Source organism: Mirounga angustirostris, unplaced genomic scaffold (assembly GCF_029215605.1).
Source record: "Mirounga angustirostris isolate CCGP_5_RB_7025 unplaced genomic scaffold, mMirAng1.0.hap1 SCAF_14, whole genome shotgun sequence".
Lineage (NCBI taxonomy): Eukaryota > Metazoa > Chordata > Mammalia > Carnivora > Phocidae > Mirounga > Mirounga angustirostris.
The window spans coordinates 23779090-23798666 of record NW_026991722.1 but is presented as its reverse complement, the minus strand read 5'-3'; the positions used below and the strand labels follow the sequence as shown (position 1 = coordinate 23798666).

The following is a 19577-nucleotide window of genomic DNA, read 5'->3' as shown; positions in this document are numbered from 1 at the left end:
TACTCTCCACCCAGTCATGTTTATATTTAAAAGCAGGTCAGGGGCACCTGGGTGGCTCAGTCGTTAAGCGTCTGCCTTCAGCTCAGGTCGTGAGCCCAGGGTCCTGGGATCGAGCCCCGCATCGGGCTCCCCGCTCCATGGAAAGCCTGCTTCTCCCTCTCCCGCTCCCCCTGCTTGTGTTCCCTCTCTCGCTGTCCCTCTCTGTCAAATAAATAAATAAAATCTTAAAAATAAATAAATAAATAAATAAATAAATAAATAAATAAAAGCAGGTCACAGGAAAAGGGAAATACTTTTCAGAAGGAAAAAATCCAAATGCTTTGAGCTGGACATGATCTCAGAAGTCATCTACTTCCTCAAGTTCACAGAGCCAGTTAATGACTGAGCTGGGACTACCTAAAGGTCTCCTGATATTTTTTTTTCCATCTTCCTCTCTCTCACTAATGGGTAGAATTGTAGACATTGGGGGGTGGGGGGAGACAGAGAGTAGTTTTCATGCTGGTGACTTTCCTTCCCTGCCTCTAATCATACTACATGCCTCTGAGACTTTGTTAAGGGCACTCTGGTGGCCTGGAAATTGGGCCTCTTAACTATAACACTAAAAAAAGTACACCCTGGATAAAGACTCTGTAAAATGAGGGAAGAACACTAGGGGAAAATTGTAAGCAGCTTTTTTCTTTTTCCTCTTCTCTCTAGTTTCAAAAAAAAAAAACCTCAACCAACCAACCAACCAAACAAACAAAACCAAAAAAATGCCACCAGAGGTATAAATCATTTTAGGGTATGAACATTGTAAAAGTGAGGAGTTGGATTTTCTGGGTTGATTCAACTCAGCTGCCATGACAGATAATGAGAATTGAGAAATGGTCCCTGTGAGAACTGTATTATGAGTATATGCCTTGGATTTTAATGTTGTCAGTTGGAAAATGCTCCTAAAAACAAGCTAAAGGAGGGTAGTTTAATAGGAAATGTAAAAAACACAATCTGCCTTGAATGCTATTACTCCCCAAAGGGTCAGACATATTCCCGATCAGTGACACATCTCAGAATGCACCCCATCTATTACAATGGGCCTTCCCTCTTCTGAAAGGACAGCTATGAAACTGTCCCCAAACTTGTTGTCACTATCCACTGTCAAAACCAGAGGATTAAATATTTCCTGAGCTTCCCAGAAAGGCAGAGTCCTATTGCTTAAAGAGATTTTTGATCTTTGTGCTACAATGGGGACCTTTATTGATTCTGAGTTAGCGACATCCAGAAATTAAACTTGACCCCTAGCTGCAAGAAAAAGACAAAAGTAAGAAAAGTACAAATAAAAGTATTTTGTCACAATCAGGTATCAAAAACTTAGAATTCATAAAAAAATCTAGAATTGTTCATGTGGTAATATACATGACATGAAGGAATTAAACAATGATGGAAGTCTTTAGATTCAGAAGCATAAAACATGGGAGCGAGTGACTGACCCCTTGCACCTGAGAGGCAGCAGAGCATCATGGGAAAGAGGACAGGTTCTGAGATACTGATGTGGATAAGTTACTTAATGATAAGCCCCAGTTCCTCATCTGTAAAGTACAGATCACAGTTGTAAGTATTCATAAGTTTATTACGAAGATTAAACAGGTTAATATGTGTAAAATGCCTGAATTAGACTAAGTATCCAATAAAAGTTTCCTGATGTTATTGTTATTATTTTTCCCTGCAGAATGGAGTTCACATTGCTTTTATTCTTGTTTATATTTCTTGCAAGGACCAGTCCAGTGATTTCTTAGATCTTGCTCTTGTAAAAATTAATAAAGGGAGGCTAGAAGGGGAATTCTTACCATTCCATGTCAATTACAAGAAGAATTGTCAATTATAGACCCCAACAGAAGAATCACCAATAGGAAAGAATCATCAATTATAGGCCCCAGCAGAGAAAGATATACATTGTATCCCCTAGGAGAAATCAACTATCTCTGCAACCCAGCCAATGAGAAATCATCATCACCCTGAACTCTTGCTTTTCCCCAGCAAACTTTTGTTCAAAACAACCCTTCCCAACTTGTGCTCCTTCTCCAGAAAGTAATGTTTCAGAAACTACTTCTGTCCTACTCTCGGACCCTGTGTTTTGGGTAGAATTGTCCTAACTCCCAGCTCCTGAATGTCTAGCCAACCAGACCATTCCACCCCCCTTAACATGCTGATTAGTTTAAGACTGGGCAGATGACCCAAATTAGGACAATGAGGTGAAATCCTGGGGCTTTTGCTAGGCTTGTTCAGAAAGCAAGAACTGCTAACCTATTAGAGTATAAGTCTAGAGGTACCAGTGGTCACCATAGGGAAAGCCTCCCTGAGAGAATGGATTCAACACAGAGGAATGCAGAACTGAGAGACAGAGATGGTTCTTTAATTGGATGTTTGAGTTCCTGGGTCCAGCTGTAACTGTAGACACATACACATGCACACTTTACAGTTTTATAAGCCAAATAAAGTCTTTTTTTTTTCTTGCTTAAGTCAGTTTGGATTGAGTTTCTGTCATTGCACTTGATATCCTGATAAATAATCCTGACCTAGGAAGAAATATGAACCAGGCAGTGCAATCTAAGTGCTCATTTGTATATATATTTTTTTCACATTTTCCCCTTCTCCTCTTGTATTCAGTGTCTTTATGCTCTTGGTCTTCCTGTTTATTTTCTCCTGGGAAATAATCTGAAAATGTTTGCCCTTGATGCTACAGGGTGAATTTGTGTTGCTGTGTTATTTTTCTTAGATATTTACATTTGAAGCCTTACATTTAGTCCTACAATGAAAGGCTTTGTTCCTGTTAAAGGACTTTAGCTTTAGATAAGTAGGTATGTCAAAATTAAAAGAAACCTTAAAAATGTATCAACCAAGTAACAATGTGTAACTGTTATTTGGATTCTAAATCAAACCAATAGTTTTTAAAATAAAAAATGATATAATCAGGGGAAACTGAACATTGGCTGGGTATTTGTTATTCAGAAATAATTGTTAAAATATTTGTGTGATAATGCTAACGTAATTTTTAAAGAGTTTCTATCTTCAGAAGATAAATATGTAAATGTTTTTGGATAGAAAGATACAATATTTGAAATTTGCTTCAAAATATTCCAGTAGGGAAAAAAAAAATTCCAGTAGGAAAAGGGTGAGAGGAGAGGAGGTACAGATGAAACAAGATTTGAGATAAGTTAGTAATGGTTGAAGCTGGGGTGATGGGTTGAGCATGGGGTTCATTATCCTATTTTAACTTTTTAAGTTTGAAATTTTCCAGAAATTTTTTAAAAGTAATAAGTAGAAATGGCCAAGGTTGCTATTTGCCTACCCAGAATCTATGCTCTCCTTCTCCCTTACAAACCGAACCTCTATATGGTTGAGGATGCAATGTAACTGTCTAAATTAAAAAAAAAAAAAAATTAATGATTTTTTTTCTTCCGGTCTCCCTTGCAGATGTGAATGACCAGTGGAAATCAGAGAGACGACATTGGGTGTGGCTTCCAAAAAACTCCTTGAAGGTGGTGGCTCAGCTGGTAAGTGAGCCTCTGACCCTTGCCTCTTCTTTTCTGCTGCCTTAGACCAAGATCTGAGGAAGGAACTGTCAGGGTCATCTTGCATCACAGTCAAGATGCATGATGCTATGGATGGCGGCGCCAAAAGACAGAAGGAATCTGCATAGTTGATGACTGTGGCGCTGCCACACCAGCTCGGGGATACTTTCCCTTTTTTTTTTTTTTTTTTTTCCCCAACAGGGAGAATTAACCCTTTTTCTTAGTTTAAATTTGTAAATGCCCTTACAGAGGCTGTAAACTCTACGAAGACAAGGTCCCTGTCCTTAATCTCACAAACTGGAGGGCTTTATGGAATTCTCTGGGGTGCTTTTTAGAATATTAGGGCGTGGACCCCACTTGCAGGGTGCCTGATTTCAATGCCTTGGTGTCCAGCGTAGGCACTGGAGTTTGTAAAAGCTGTCCCTGGTGATTCTAACGTGCCACCAACCTGGAGACCTACTGTTAGAGCTCGTCATGTGATTCCCGGAGCGCGCGGCTCCTGGCCGGGCAGCAGTCGACACGAGATGACTGGGCTCACTCGAGACCGCCTGGACCAGGAGGGCCACTGGCCCCGGGTGCCTTGCGCGTCAATCCACCCAGCCCCGCCTTTTTCCCCCGCCCCGCTGCGGCCCCGCCCCGCTGCGGCCCCGCCCCGCTGCGGCCCCGCCCCGCTGCGGCCCCGCCCCGCTGCGGCCCCGCCCCGCTGCGGCCCCGCCCCGCTGCGGCCCCCGAGAGCGCCGGAACTCGAGCTGCCCGCCTTCCGGGGGCGCCGAGGTGCGCCTGCGCGGCGCCGGGCCCCGGCGGGCACTTTGAATTTCGCTCCCGGAGTCGCGTCTCGCGATCCTGGGCTTCCGAGACTGGGGTCTCGACGGCTCGCGGTACTGCAGCGAGTGGCGCTTTGCTCCCGGACCCGCGCCAGGTTGGGTTCTGAAGTTGGGGGTCCTGCCCTCGGGGGCAGACGGAAGGCATTGTTTGGGCGGAGTAGGGGCGCGGGGCCGCCGCGCGGAGCCGAGGAACCGGGGTTTTCTTCCCACCGCTCGGTTGGCTGGAGTGGATGCTTTAGATCTGTCCTACCCTCGGAATGAATAACTGACTCCTTCCTTCACCTCCCTCTGCCTCTGTATCAACCCCAAACCGTAAAGCTCCAGTCCCCCGCAGCATGGGAGAAATGCTTACTTGGACTCGTTTCTTTGCACTTAACTGTGTGTTTTCTTTTTAATGCATGTGTACTTTGCGGTTTTAAAGAAAATTTCCGAGTTGTCTTTATATATAAATAGTGCATTTGTCCCCCTAAATCCCCTGTACCTTGGTTTGGGATGCGTTGATTACAGAAGGCTCAAAGACAAGTCAGTATTAGACTCTAGTTAAAGACTGAATTTTGTAGAATTGAAAGAAATTGAGTTTTTGTACTTTCTTTTCAAGATGTGATTTACTGGATCACCTCTGTGGCCCATTTACTGGCTCATATTACTGATCAATACTGGTAGATACCAGTATTGGATTTTGAAAGTAAACAGAAACTTGTCCTTTCTGTTTTTGTAAATGTTTATTTTTTCTTCTTCAGAGGCTTAAAGGATGGCCTCCTCGGATCTGGAACAATTATGCTCTCATATTAATGAAAAGATTGCCAACATTAAAAGAACTCTGTCACTGAGAAATTGTGGTAAGTAGGACAGATTCCACTGACGTCGTAGACATAAAATGCACTTTAATTATTGTTCCACTTTGACTATCTTATGCCTGGTGAAGTGAAAGATAATTTTAACTTTCAAATAGTGGTTTTTTGAAGCACTCCAGCATTAATATTTTGAATATTGCAGAGTACTAACATGTAAGTTATATTGAACAATGAACTGGATATTAATTAGACTTAATTGCTTGTGTTTTTCTGAGATACACAAGGCACAATAGGAAGATTTGAAGGTTATCAAGCATTTGTGGTGTTAAAGCTAAGTGGAGATACTGAAAGGTAAGGAATAAAAATAGAAGTGGAAAAGACCCACAGAGGTAAAAATAGCCCATTATCCATCTCCAGCCTGCTTTGGAGGAAGCTTATCGTTATATATGACTAGGAGACAACCGATTGAAAATGTCCAGTTCTTCTAATGTCCAGAAGCTTGGAGGTTGTAACCATCTTCCAGAATATTTTGAAGTGCTGAAAGAGGATGAGGCAATGACAGTGCAAAGAAATGGGTGATCCTTGTCAAGTCTGGGAAAATATTGTTTACAAAAATTGTGAGCTCCTGGGTCCATTCTAGGAGAGCTTAAGATTTATTTATAGGCAGAATTCTACCTGCTGGGAAAATTGTGGTGAAGTTCAGTGTAGTTTGTACTATGAATTGGTAATTTAAGAAATTTTTTTTTTTTAAGATTTTATTAATTTATTTGACAGAGAGATAGAGAGCACAAGTAGGCAGAGTGGCAGGCAGAGGCAGAGGGAGAAGCAGGCTCTCCGCTGAGCAGGGAGCCCGATGCGGGGCTCGATCCCAGGACCCTGGGACCATGACCTGAGCTGAAGGCAGCCGCTCAACTGGCTGAGCCACCCAGGCGCCCCTAAGAAATTTTTTAAAATATGAAATTATAATGTTGAAATGCCCTTTCGAATTATACATGTCCTTCTAGGGACTTTGATATTCTTCATCTCTTGTTGAGAACCTCCAGTAAAGGAACATCATCCATTATACAGTTTACGGCTCACATTCTCTGTAGAAAGTTAAAGCTGAAGGGACTGTGGGTTCATCTTCTCCAGTTCCCTCATTTCACACATGACTCTCAGAAGCCAAATGACTTACCCAGCTCCCCTATCTCCTAGGTAGTCGGTTGGGACTACAGTTTTGTATCTTGATTCCCAGTCTAGTATTCTTTCTACTTCTATGCCACTTTTATTCAATAACGCAGAAAGGACATCTATAACTAGTCTTGTTTAGCTTCTCTTTCTAGGGGCATGATTACGTGGGATAAACAGATAAAATTTAGAGACCTATAAAACAACTAAACCTTGAATTCAAATGATCCCACCAAAGCATGAGGACTGGCCTAAGCAATGTGAGCTATTAGATCACTACACACTCAGTAACCATCATTTGTATGTGGGGAGAATGATTTGTCTTTTTGGTTCCATAGCTTATTTAGTAGAGCCCAGTAATTTGTTTGCCACTCTGGCTGGAGTAATTTACTAGATTACTTCTATTAAAAGTATTGTATTTGCTTAGTTGATTATGTTTCTATAAATCAGTAGACAAGGCCCTAAAATTTAGGTGACAAATTATTTGAGATACCAGTGTATCCAAACTAGTTATTTACTCCTTATAAATTAATCTCAATAGAGACATCCGTACTCTTATTACTAATTTCTTTTAGTTGTTACGAACCTACTGTCAAATGCAATTAATATTGCCCTATTAGATAGAATTATATGCTGCTTGTCATGATGATGATGATGAATAGTAGTTAGCATTTATTGAGTGTTTTACCAGATTCCGGGCACAGTGTTCAACCCATCTTATATGTACTGTCTCGTTTATCTTCACAGTAACCTGAGGTAGGTGCTGGTGTCTCTGGCTTTAGGTCTTGGACCTTCTGGCCATTTCACTCTACAGCCTCCATAATCTACAGATATAGTCAAATTGTGTTTTTGTTTATTTTTTTTCCCCCCATCTCCCCAATTGTGCCTTTACTTATGTGTATTTCATTGGTTACTAGAAATAAAGAAGGAAAGATTTGATTATGAGGATAGTTTTTCTTTTGTGCTTTTGATCTGCTCTTCAAAACTTTTTTTATTACTTCTTTTATTTCTAGGGAGGAGGAGACCCTGGTTTTCCCATCCTCAAATCTATAGAACTAGAGAGGGGTGCCAGGAGGTGGGGTTGGGAGTATGAGAGCATGCTACTTTATAAATGCCTGGTGTTTGTTTCTGTCAAGCACCCCAGGCTTAGTACCAGCCTGTGACTTTTTATGTTACTTTTTCTGTTTAGGACTAGTAAATAGTGTAAATATGAATCTCAAACCCAGGTGCATCCCAAGCCACTACTACAAATTCTGAAGGGAAACTCTCCCCCATCTTCCACACACCCTTGAGAGCCTGTCCAAAACACAAGCTCCTCTCCCTGGCCAGCGATTAGAATTTTGAGGTGTACACTTTAACTGAAGGTTTATTCCATGAAGAAGCCTCGTTTGGGATTCTCACTTCCAACACCCTGTGCTTTGAAGTACAAAAGCCTTAGTTCTTGCCCCCATTAAAACCAGATGTGTTGTGTTGCTGAGACTGGCAAACTCCTCTCTCCAGATTTCCTCTGCACCCCCAGTTAGGGCTGCTGCAGCATCAGCTCCCACATTCTGCCAGTCTGCAGGTCTGTCTTCATGCTGAAGCCCTTGAGAGTTACCTTATTCTCATGAAAGCTCAGCTCTGCATGTAGAAGTTTTTTGTTTTGTTTTTTTAATCTAACATTTCTAGGTGTTTTATCATAGTAGAAGACTTTGCCAAAATCAAAAGACTCAGGGGACACTTCGTACTTATCTCTCTCTTCCTTCTCTACCGTATTACTTAGAAATGAAGTCTTGAGATTATCCAGGGAGACAGGTCCTAGGGGCTGAAACAAGAGTCCTATCTCCTCCCTAAGTGTCTCTCTAAAGTAAAGCTCTGGTCCAAGAGTTTAATTGGGAACAACTGAGTTAAAGAATACAGTATGCTAATACTTTTCTGTATACTTTATTTTTCATTCCCTCTTTGTCTGTTAATAGGTCAGGAACCTACCTTGAAGACTACATTAGATAAAATAGGAGATGAAATCATTGTAGTAAATGAACTTCTAAATAAATTGGAATTGGAGATTCAATATCAAGAACAAACCAACCATTCACTCAAGGTAATGTTTTTCCAGTAAAGAAATGAAAGGGCAATAGATACAAACTCCGTCATCACCAGGGGATTCTGAAGGATTCTTTAAATTTTTAAGATGTTCTTACCTTTTTAAATTACTAATGGTATAGAGTGCCATTTGCATTGTATCTTCTTAGTATAAAGGACTCCAGAGCTCCACAGGTGTTTCTTTATGCTGGTTGCCAATGAAATTGAACTGTACTAAAAGGAAGATATCCTAAATAATTTTTGGTAGGTTTAATTTAAACAAGTGATCTGGTAGAGTGGTGTGTCAGGAACACCTACCCTGGGGCAAGGAGATGCAGATTCTCACCCTGGCTGCCCTTAGCACCCTCTGTCACCCTGAGAAAGACCTTTTACCTTTTTGGGTCTTGTGGTCCTCGTTTGGAAAATAATGAGTCATACCGAACTATTTCTTAGGTCCCTTCTATTCTGCATTTCTCTGTTCTATAAAATGTAAGGATTCTCAAGTACAGAAACACTTGAGTCTCAGTTGCACACCATTTTGTTCTAAGTAAGCTTTCTAACTGACTAAGCTAATGAAAGTGCTTGTGTACTTCTGGGAAAATACGCAATCTGTACGTAGTTACCTCATGCTGTTAGAGCTGCTGATGTGTTCCGTGGGATTGAACAAGGTGGCCTCCATGGTCCCTTCCAGCCTTATAATCCTTAAGGTCTGTAAAGACTTTTCAGCTATAGGAATGGGCATGAATATGTCTATCCTATTACTAGTTGAAATGAAATTAGTGGCTATGAACATCATTCATCTCTTTGAAAGAAAGACGTCCTATAAATTCAAAACAGAAGCCAATATTAGTTTCAGTTCTAACCTACCCAAAAGTGCCCATGGTTAAGTGTGGGCCTAGAGAATGTTACATTCAGAATTGAAGACTATTTAGAAGTTTTGTTCTTCTTATGATTGAGAGTCAGATGACAGGAATCCAAAGGTGTAGAGTATTTTTCTTAATAAATTTGCATGAATTCATAGTGTCAAGTTGTAGTGAAAGGTAAACTAAAGACAACACAAAACAAAAACAAAGCAAAAATTTCCAGTGGAAATTTCCATTAAGCTGGAGTATGTGCAATGGAAGTTGTTCTGAGTAGGTTCTCATACACGCGCTCCAGGCACGTACTTCCCCGTGGAGCTGTTGTACAGATAACACTGGGGAATGTTTGTTAAGTCAACAAAAGCAATTTACCAGAATGACAAACATAAATCCTTCATACATTTTTTAGTTGCTTTCCAAAGCTGCAGTTAAATGTCAGCCCTCCCTGTTGTAATGTGATTATAACAGTCATTCTCTGAAAACCAGTAGAGAAAGCTACTATCTTGCCATCCAAAAAGAGCTCTAGAAACCAAAGGGTTTTAAAAAAAATACTGCTGCAGTCAGTGCTTTTCCACCTCTTCTGTGTTCTAAACACCCCCAGTCATTATGATTGTGAGTGAGTCTTTCATGCTCTTTATAAGGTCTTAAAACATACACAGGCAGGACAGACACTTACTTGGGAGCATTTTCTTTAAATTTTAGGAACTCTGTGAATCTCTTGAAGAGGATTATAAAGATGTGGAGCATCTCAAAGAAAACATTCCTCCCCATTTGCCTCAAGTAACAGTAAGCCAGAACTTGTAAGTGTATTTATAATTATTCTTGCTGTCTGCATTTATAAAACTGTTAAACACCTCAACTCTTTCTGCTTTCTCATGGACTTGTGGTTTTGTTAGTGATTATGTTTTTTTTTTTTTTTAAAGATTTTATTTATTTATTTGACAGAGAGAGAGAGATTGCGAGAGAGGGAACACAAGCAGGGGGAGTGGGAGAGGGAGAAGCAGGCTTCCCGCTGAGCAGGGAGCCCGATGCGGGGCTCGATCCCAGGATCCTGGGACCATGACCTGAGCCAAAGGCAGACGCTTAATGATTGAGCCACCCAGGCGCCCCCAAGTCTTCTTGTCCTGCTGCCTCTGCGGAAAATGTCGCTCCTCTTTCCCACGGGCGAGTGTCTGCTGGGCTCTCTTTTCCCACTTTTTCTCATTTCTTTTCCTCAGAGCAGAATTTGTCAACCTCAGCCATCTTAGGCCAGATAATTCTTTGTTGTGAGGACAGTGAGGATGTTTGGTAGCACCCCTGATCTCTGCCTACCAGCTAGCTGTCACTGGCATCCCCCCACCCCTCCCAGCTGTGACAGTGAAAAATGTCTCCTCACATTGCCATATATCCTCTGGGGGACACATTCTCCCCTGATCCTTGAGAACCACTGTCTTAGGGTAAAAATAAGCTTAATAAATGTCCCATCTTAAAAACAGCCACAGGAACAAAACACTTAGCTTTGCTTTCCCCCCTCAAACTAGTGTCCCCCGTGTGTCCCCCACCACTATATGTTCACACCTCCTCTTTTCCCCAGAGCCACTCGGCCTGTCCCTGGGCTGCCCGTACTACCACACTTCGGAAACCGATCCAGAAATTCCCCCTCAGCCCTGATCTTTCTTTTCAGATTGTCTTTCTGTGTCTCTTTGTGTTGGAAGTGCTGAGCTCTGCTCTGCCACAGCGCTCCACTGGCAGCCCGCAGCCCTGACTTGGCCACCTCCCGTTTCTCTGCCCTCCTTTAAACTGCGGGCGTCTCCTAAAGCTGTGTGTGGCTCATGCCCCCTCCACCGTGCTCAGTGCTCACAGATGTCCAGGTCCAGCCTTGACGGGACCTCTGCTGCTTGCCAGGGGCCTAGTACATGAGCTGTCCTCACAGCTGTGCGTGTTTGAGGCCAAGCTGACCAGGCCCTTGTTAGCCACCCGCCATTCCTGCTGCCTTCCGTCCCCTGGACAGCAACTGGGTACCTTCTGCCCGTCTTTCTCTCTGTAGCCCTCAGCTGTGCACGCTGCCTCTGTGGGGTTTTGTCTGTCCCAGCCCTCCCTTCCATTCTCATTGGCTGGCTCTGAGTGTGATCTTCCATCATCGTTCGTCTTTGTGCTTTGAGCGCTCCTATGTTTTGTCCCTCCATGGTTCCACTACTCCCCGCTCTCCAGGCTTCTGCCACCAAAGTTACATTTCTAAAAGGGGGTTCCAAGGGTGTAAAAACATTCCATGCGTAACTTAAAATTTTTTAACGTTTGAAATGTATCCTATATATACATAAAAGTGACTAACCATTATTTGTGCAAATTAAAGAAGAAGAGTAAAACAAACGTTGATGTGTCTACCAGTCAGATTAAGGAAGGCATGAGGCTTGCTGAGTAGGAGGAGTCACATTACTGCTGGTGGTTGAAGTTCTCCAGAAGAAGATAAGCTCAGCAGAGTGCCTGGCATGGTCAGGGTCCCCTGCAGTTTCCCTGCAAGAAGAGAAAATGGTGGGCGAGGTCATGAATGAACGCTAGGAACAGAGGTCACCACAGGACATCTGCCAGGATTGTAGTGTGAGCTGGACATCAGACATCCAGCAGGACTATGGCCTGGGGAGTAGGAGGAGTTTTTCTTCTCCTGACCTCACTATGGCTTAGCTTCAGTTTTCAGCCAAGGTCAAAGCAGAACCTTTCTGTAGGTTGAAATGGTTTTCAGCTGATACAGCAGGGCATGAAGAAAAAAATCAGGAGCTTCCTTAGCCTCTGGTGAAGACAAGCAAGTACAGCTAAGAGTCAGCCAGGCTCACCATGAAGTCTCATACTCATGGAAGGTTGATGGTGCCATAGCATTGGGCTTCTTCATCTTGACAACCTACAACATGGCCATCCACAGTCATAGCGCCTTAGGCACTATGACTGGTTGCCCTGTGTCTGGTGCTTAGCCGTCATCTTGGGATCTCACCTCCCTGTCTTTCTTGAGATCCCCTTCACTTGCTTTTGGCTTGGATCTACTCTGTCTCCTGTACCCCATTTCTTTTTTGGAGCAGTCGAGCTGGTATGGCTTTACTTGCTGCTGCCAGCAAGGGTCTGTTCCTTCCCTGGCAGCTAAATAACCCAGAAGCTACAGCCTATTTCTACACTCTCAGCTAGTGGGGTAGGAGCTATATCAGGCTTCTCACTGACTCCAAAAATTGGGTAGGACTGAATCCAAGAGTTCCATGCTCATTGCTGGCAACTAAAATGAGTCTGTAACAGGCAGGGACTGATACTAACAACCAGTGGGATAAATTAGAAAAATTAGAAGTATAAGAGGACTAATGTTTCTATGTCCAAAATTAGGGATTCGGGAAGAGAAGCTGTTTAGTGGTTAAGATAAGTTCGACTTCACACGTATTGACTTTGAGGAGCCAGTGGGTAACTGATGAAGATTCGGGGACTTAATTTTTCAGCATTCTCTTCACTATTCAGATCTTCATGAACAATAGGAGTGGGGGCAGCAAAAAATGTTAGCTATAAAATTATTTTAACAAGATGAATCTTATATTTGTTAACTGATTATTTTTAGTTGGGAAGATTTTCTTTTTTTTTTTTTTAAAGATTTTATTTATTTATTTGAGAGAATGAGAGAGAGAGAGAGCACATGAGACGGGGGAGGGTCAGAGGGAGAAGCAGACTCCCTGCTGAGCAGGGAGCCCGATGCGGGACTCGATCCCGGGACTCCAGGATCATGACCTGAGCTGAAGGCAGTCGCTTAACCAACTGAGCCACCCAGGCACCCAGGAAGATTTTCTAGTATGCTGTGAAATTCTCATGATCTCTTATACATCTGTGCATCTCTGTCTGCAGTGCTAATGTGTCAGATCTTGACCCTGAAGAACCAGTCAAAGTTGAGGAACCTGTACCCACAAAGAAGCCCCCAAAAGAACAAAGAAGTATTAAAGAAATGCTGTTTATAACTTCTGATGAATTTAATGGCATTCCAGCGTAAGTATTTAAGATAAAATTTTAACATTCAACCCTTTAATGGTCAACATACATGATTGTTTAAATCCTAAAGCTTGATTATATTCATAGCATGCTGTGTTCAAATATTGATCTTTTCTCAAAGTCTTATACAATGAAAATGCAGGAAATCTTTGTTGAAGATGCTTAAAATCATGGTTTTTATTTAGTCTAAAGCTCTTTTCATAACAAGATCTAGAGATGGATCAGTTTATTGCTGAGTCCTCTGCAGGACCATTTTGTGGTACAGATTTATCCAGTTACATTTTAAAAGTAGCTGTTCTGGGGCGCCTGGGTGGCTTAGTCAGTTAAGTGTCCAACTCTTGTTTTCAGCTCAGGTCATGATCTCCGGGTCATGAGATCAAGCCCTGCATCAGGCTCCACGCTTAGCTTGGAGTCTGCTTGTCCCTCTCCCTCCTCCCACTTGGGCTCTTTCGTGCTCTCTCTCAAATAAATAAACAAAATTAAAAAATAAATAAAGTAGCCTCAGTTTTGCTGTAATTTTAAGGAAATTGTGCTGTATAGTTTTGAGAATTAGAATGGTGGGTATTGTGTCTGTTTGGTTTCCATTTGTTCCTCAACTTATGCCACACATTTGTTTGAGTCTGTGTTCTGTTCCAGGCTCTGGGTCACTGAGGAGAACAGTACAGGGGTGAGTAAGACAAGATACCTTCCCTGGAAGGAGGTCTGCTTTGCTCTTTACAGAAGACAGTGATGGAGAGCCCATTATGGAAACTCCTGTTTGTTTGTTCAAAGATTTATTTATTTTAAAGAGAGAGCATGATTGGGGGAGGGGCAGAGGGAGAGAGGGAGAAAGAAGGAGAGAACCAGACTCCCCACTGAGCACAGAACCCCGTGTAGGGCTCCATGTGGGGCTTAATCTCATGACCCTGAGATCACGACCTGAGCTGAAATCATGAGTCAGAGACACTTCACCACCTGAGCCACCCAGGTGCCCCGGAAACTCATCATTTTAAACTCATCATCCCAGGGCTTTGCCCAACTTCTTGGCTTTATGTTGTTATATTTCTTGTTATGTTTTTATTATATAAGTAATAACTTGTCAGAACATGTTGTCAGAAAATAACTCATCTGTAATTCTACCACCCAGATAAAATGGGAGTATTTCCTTCCAGATTTTATTTAACTGCACATATGTAATAGGTTGTTTCTGATTGTTATTACAACAATGTGGTTACACTGTCAATACAGTTTACTTACTTTTTTTATTATGAGCGTTTTGCCATTGTTAACTATTATTGTAAACTTGGGCTTCTTAGTTGTGTTGTATTTCATCAAAATGAGACCGACCTTTCTCTTTAATCTTTATTTTTTGTCAGTGATTTCTTTTATGGTAGCTTTATTTTCATGAAAATTCTGTTTGATGATACTCAGTTTTTTAAATGTTATTTTTGTTGCTCATTGGCTGAGCCAAAGAGAAAAGCAAATGTCTGTGAGGAACAGTGGAGTAAATGGGCTTTTATAAAATGCTTCCAAGAAGAGATAAAGGAAGGAAATTAGCGTAGTCATAGTAGAGTATTCATTTTTAATTTAAGGGGTTATTTACTGCATGGGAGAACTTAGACAATTGGGATAAGGAAGAATATATTCCAAACATGGGGCTTTTATTTATTATCTTTAAAAAATAAATACTGAGGGTTGAGTTAAAGTAGAGAACATTGGCAGAGGGTGGGGTTGGGTATTGAAATTAAGGTGATAGTTCAGAGGATTTAAAGGAATTGCTTTGTGGGGAGCTGTGGGATCAACAGGTTGTGGGAACAGCGGCAAAAATGCATTTAGAAAAGAAGAGAATAGGAGCAGCTAGGTGACTCATTTAAGTGTCTGCCTTCGGCTCAGGTCATGATCTCAGGGTCCTGGGATCGAGCCCCGCATTGGGCTCCCTGCTCAGCGGGGAGCCTGCTTCTCCCTCTCCCACTCCCCCCACCCCACTTGTGTTCTCTTTCTCTCTCCCCCTCCCTCCCTCCCTCCCTCTCTCAAATAAGATCCTTAAATAAAAGAAGAGAATAATGAAAATGAATGTTTCTTGGTTAATATGAACATTTTCCTTTAAACATACTCACATATTATTTTATATTATGGAAGTTGATTAGGAAACTGCCCCTCTGAGGAGAGGTGAAGGGCAGAGTTTCACATACTGAATCCACAGTTTGTTGAAGGGAAAAACGGAGGCAGATCATTGAGTTTTGGTTTTGGTATGTACAGAGAAATCGAGTCTTCTGTTTTTATATTCTAAGACTGTGTGGTGACTGGGAGGATGGCAAGAGGGAGATGCGACTGGAAGAGTGGATTTAGAGAAAGACCAGTGCTCGAGGGGGTAGAGCCCAGAGCTGTGCACTGGCTCCCCTCCGCCCCCCAGCTCGCCCCCAGACCCTTTCCTCTGCCATCTTGCTCAGCTGGCTCTCTGTCCTGATCGGAGCTGCGATCTTTGTTGTGGCCTTTGTTGTCCATCTTCCCTCCTCCTCCTCCTCCTCTTTTTTTTTCTTTCTCAGAACAGATAAGTTTGCAAAAAACCAGAGTGGTGTAAGTTATGTAATTTATTTAATATTTAAATGTTTCTTTCCCTTGCTCACAAACATTTAAAAATGTTTAAATAAGTTTCTGTCTTGCAGTTAACCAGCAAGAGACCCTATTTTAAATTGTAGTATTTGAGACCCAATTTAAAATTGATGTTACCCTTCTTCCTCTCTAATTTAAGTACATTCTCTGTAGGCAGAGAATGGAGATGAATACATCCAGATAGAAATAGGGAAGTTAAGATACTTTGTGGTTCTATTTAAATTTTCAGCTGTTGAGATATGTCTGGTTTATTTGGAAGTTGATATACATTTTTTTAAAAGATTTATTTATTTATTTATTTATTTAGGCAGGGGGTGGGGGCAGAGGGAGAGGGAGAGAGAAAATCTCAAGCAGACTCCATGCTGAGTGTGGAGCTGGACGTGGGGCTCCATCTCACAATTCTGAGATCATGACCTGAGCTGAAAAGAGTTGGATGCTCAACCAAGTGAGCCACCCAGGTGCCCCTATACACTTTTTTTTCTATGAGGAGTTCTAATAGCTTTGCTTCTATATAAAGTCATCATACATAAACATTTTTCAAAGTAAATAATTTTGTAAAATGATTTCTTTTAAAAATTAATCATATATTTATTTGCAGGTACATGAAATCTCGCTTAACTTATTGTCAAATTAATGATGTTATTAAAGAAATCAACAAGGCGGTGGTTAGTAAATATAAGATCCTACATCAACCAAAAAAGTCAATGAGTTCCGTGGCCAGAAATCTCTATCACAGATTTATTGACGAAGAAACAAAGGATACCAAAGGTAAAAATGATAGCATACATAGGTGTGCATGTCAATTGGAGTGTAACTAAATCGTGAGAAACAAGATGAATTCTAGAAAATTCTGAATCTAGAGAGGTAGTTCTTAACCAGGAGTGGTTTTCCCACTAGGGCACATTTTTCTCCATCGCTGGAGATATTTTTGATTGTTACAACTAGGGCTGGGGGTGCTACTGGCAGCTGGAGACTAAAAGTAGACTTGAGTACAATGCACAAGACAGCTCCCACGGAAAGAAATAACTAGTTCCAAATGTCTGTAGTTCCAAGGTAGAGAAATGCTGCTTTAGAGTCTATTATGAAACTATACCCAGTGTTTTTAGAATTAGAGTAGTAATGAAAACAGTTGGTCCTGCTTATATAGCACTTACATTCGACAGATAGTGTATTGAGAGCTCTAGTCCTCACATCTTATGAGGTACGTACGGTTACCCCCATTTTGCAGATTAGGCAGAGAGAGCGTCTGTTACTTGCCCAACGTCAGCCAGTTAAGGGACAGAGCTGCTGGGGGTTTCATTCTCTTAACCACTATCCCATATTTCCTCTTGAAAAGTCAATTTTTTAGAAGATACAAACAGATAGCCAGTAATATAAGCAGGGCTACGTTTCTAAAATGCTACAGTAAACATGCAACTTCAGTTGAGAGAATACTAATCATTTTAGCAAGAATACCTGTTCTCAACTTTGGGTGCCTAATGCTAATAAAAACGATCAATGTTACTCATGTTCATAATCTAGTGCATTAAAGTCTCATCCTGAAAGTTGTCCTTAATGAAAATTAGTACTAATATCTTCATTTTCAGGTCATTATTTCATAGTGGAAGCTGACATAAAGGAGTTCACAGCTCTGAAGGCTGACAAGCGCTTTCACGTGATCCTGAATATCTTACGACACTGCCGGAGGCTCTCAGAGGTCCGAGGGGGGGGCCTTACCCGATACGTTATAACCTGAAGCACGTGGGATCTTTTGAACTGGCTAACAATAGGGGGTAGAGGCCACTCACATAGTTTCCTTATATGTAATTTCTTTATATATAAAATTTCTTTGGCTTTTTCATTTTTTTTTCTAGCTTCCTATAAAAATGAAACGTTTTAATAAGTAAAGCATATATATTTTAAAATTCACTTTCTTTCAGTACATATTTAATCCCCTACCACATGAGCCTCTGTGCTAGGCATATAATGGAACTAAAAAATATTCATGGTTAGTTTTTGTGTTTAGTGACAGTGCTGTAGACCTCAGTAAGACAGATACACATGTGATAATGGAAGGAAAAGGTCAAGAAGATAAGGTCAAGCGTACCCAGGCTCCTTTTTTTTTTTTTTTTTTTTTTTTTTTAAGTAGGCTCCACACCCAGCATGGAGCTCATTGCGAGGCTTGAACTCACAACCCTGAGATCAAGACCTGAGCTGAGATGAAGAGTCAGACACTTAACCGAATAAGCCACCCAGGTGCCCCAGTGAGACCCAGGCTCTTTAGAATTAAAGGTCGTTAATGTCAAAATTCTATCAATGGCATTTCAGTCTACAGGCAAAAGTTGGATTTGTAGGCAGCCCCTCCATGTAATGATTCTGCTTTCCCATATGTTGTTAGGGAACAGGTTACCTGAAATGCATTTGGTATAAACCAATCTATAAACATCAACCTGTAATGAAATTGTAATAAAAATATACTGAGATGAAAAAGATAATAACATGTAAACAGTTTGATAGTTGTCATGGAAAATGGGTGGTTGGATTGCAAGAATTTAGGATGTTTCTCTTGTGCGCTTAAGGAGACTGTCTGGCTATGTGTGTTTTAGTCAGTGTTCTCCAGAGATATAGAACCAAGAGGAGATAGATATATATAGAGAGAGAGAGAGATTATGACAAATTGGTTAGGTCGGCCCCTGATCTGCCATCTGCAAGCTGGAGACCCAGGAAAGCCATGTGTAATTCAGTCCCGAGTCTGAGGGCCTGTGAAGCAGAGAAGATGCGATGTTGTGGCTCAAGCAGTGAGGCAGGAAAAGAAGTGAATTCCTCCTTCCTTCACCTTTTGTTGTGCTCAGGTCGTCCACGGATCGGATGATGCCCACACACACTGGGGAGGGCAGTCTGCTGAGTCCACTGATTGAAATGCTAATCCCTTCACCCTCACAGACACATCCAGAAATAAGGTTTAATGTGGGCACCCTGTGGCCAGTCCAGGTGACACAAAGTTACCTATCACAGTCTCTCTGCCATTTGCCGGGCAGGTTGATCCTTGTAGCCGAGGGAAAAATCATCTCCTAGGCCTGGTGGCCTGGTTAATACTGTCACCGTGAGGACCACAGAATATATTTTGGGCACTATATATTATTATCCCTTCTTCCTCCCTAATTTAAATTCAGATGTGTTTAATTCTTCATGTCTTGCTTTAAATAATAATGGCATTATCCTTTACTTTGTTTTAAGTCTTGCTTGATTTTTCTCTATAAATGTTTTTTTTTTTCTATAAAAGACCATTTTATCTGCTTGAAATATTTCTTCTTGAAGCTCATAGTGAACAACTGTGTTAATAAATATGTCTAACTTGTAGAATGGATACTGAGGTGAGCAGTTAGTCTCTATTTTAACCATTAGCACATAATCTGTTAAATTAATTTGGGCATACACTGGAAGACTTGTATTCATCAAAGAATAATAAAGACATTAATTTTCAAACGAGAACTAATTTCTGTGACTTGAACTTCATTTTCTTTTTTAAGATTTTATTTATTTATTTGAGAGAGAGAGAGAGCATGAGAGGGGGGAGGGTCAGAGGGAGAAGCAGACTCCCTGCCGAGCAGGGAGCCCGATGCGGGACTCGATCCAGGGACTCCAGGATCATGACCTGAGCCGAAGGCAGTCGCTTAACCAACTGAGCCACCCAGGCGCCCTTGAACTGCATTTTCAAGAAAAATGACAGGCTTGTTCTACTTATTATTTTTGAAAATAACA

At 41.5% G+C, this 19577-nt stretch overlaps 1 protein-coding gene across 3 annotated transcripts in view; it reads left to right on the top strand.

The window, feature by feature from the left end:
• The window catches only part of SKA1 (spindle and kinetochore associated complex subunit 1), a 28533-nt gene extending 9290 nt beyond the window's left edge, over positions 1 to 19243 (top strand). For 2 of the 3 annotated variants that reach the window (XM_045886699.3, XM_045886696.3), the window contains exons 2-8: positions 3451 to 3530; positions 5113 to 5211; positions 8289 to 8413; positions 9957 to 10054; positions 13104 to 13241; positions 16435 to 16604; positions 17423 to 19243. In XM_045886699.3, coding sequence (XP_045742655.1) covers positions 5124 to 5211; positions 8289 to 8413; positions 9957 to 10054; positions 13104 to 13241; positions 16435 to 16604; positions 17423 to 17571 — 768 coding nt within the window. In that variant the 5' untranslated portion in view covers positions 3451 to 3530; positions 5113 to 5123 and the 3' untranslated portion in view covers positions 17572 to 19243. Of the gene's footprint in view, positions 1 to 3450; positions 3531 to 4307; positions 4468 to 5112; positions 5212 to 8288; positions 8414 to 9956; positions 10055 to 13103; positions 13242 to 16434; positions 16605 to 17422 lie in introns of those variants that run through there. The other variant, XM_045886697.3, reaches the window with a different exon arrangement.
• Positions 19244 to 19577: the final 334 nt, after the last annotated feature.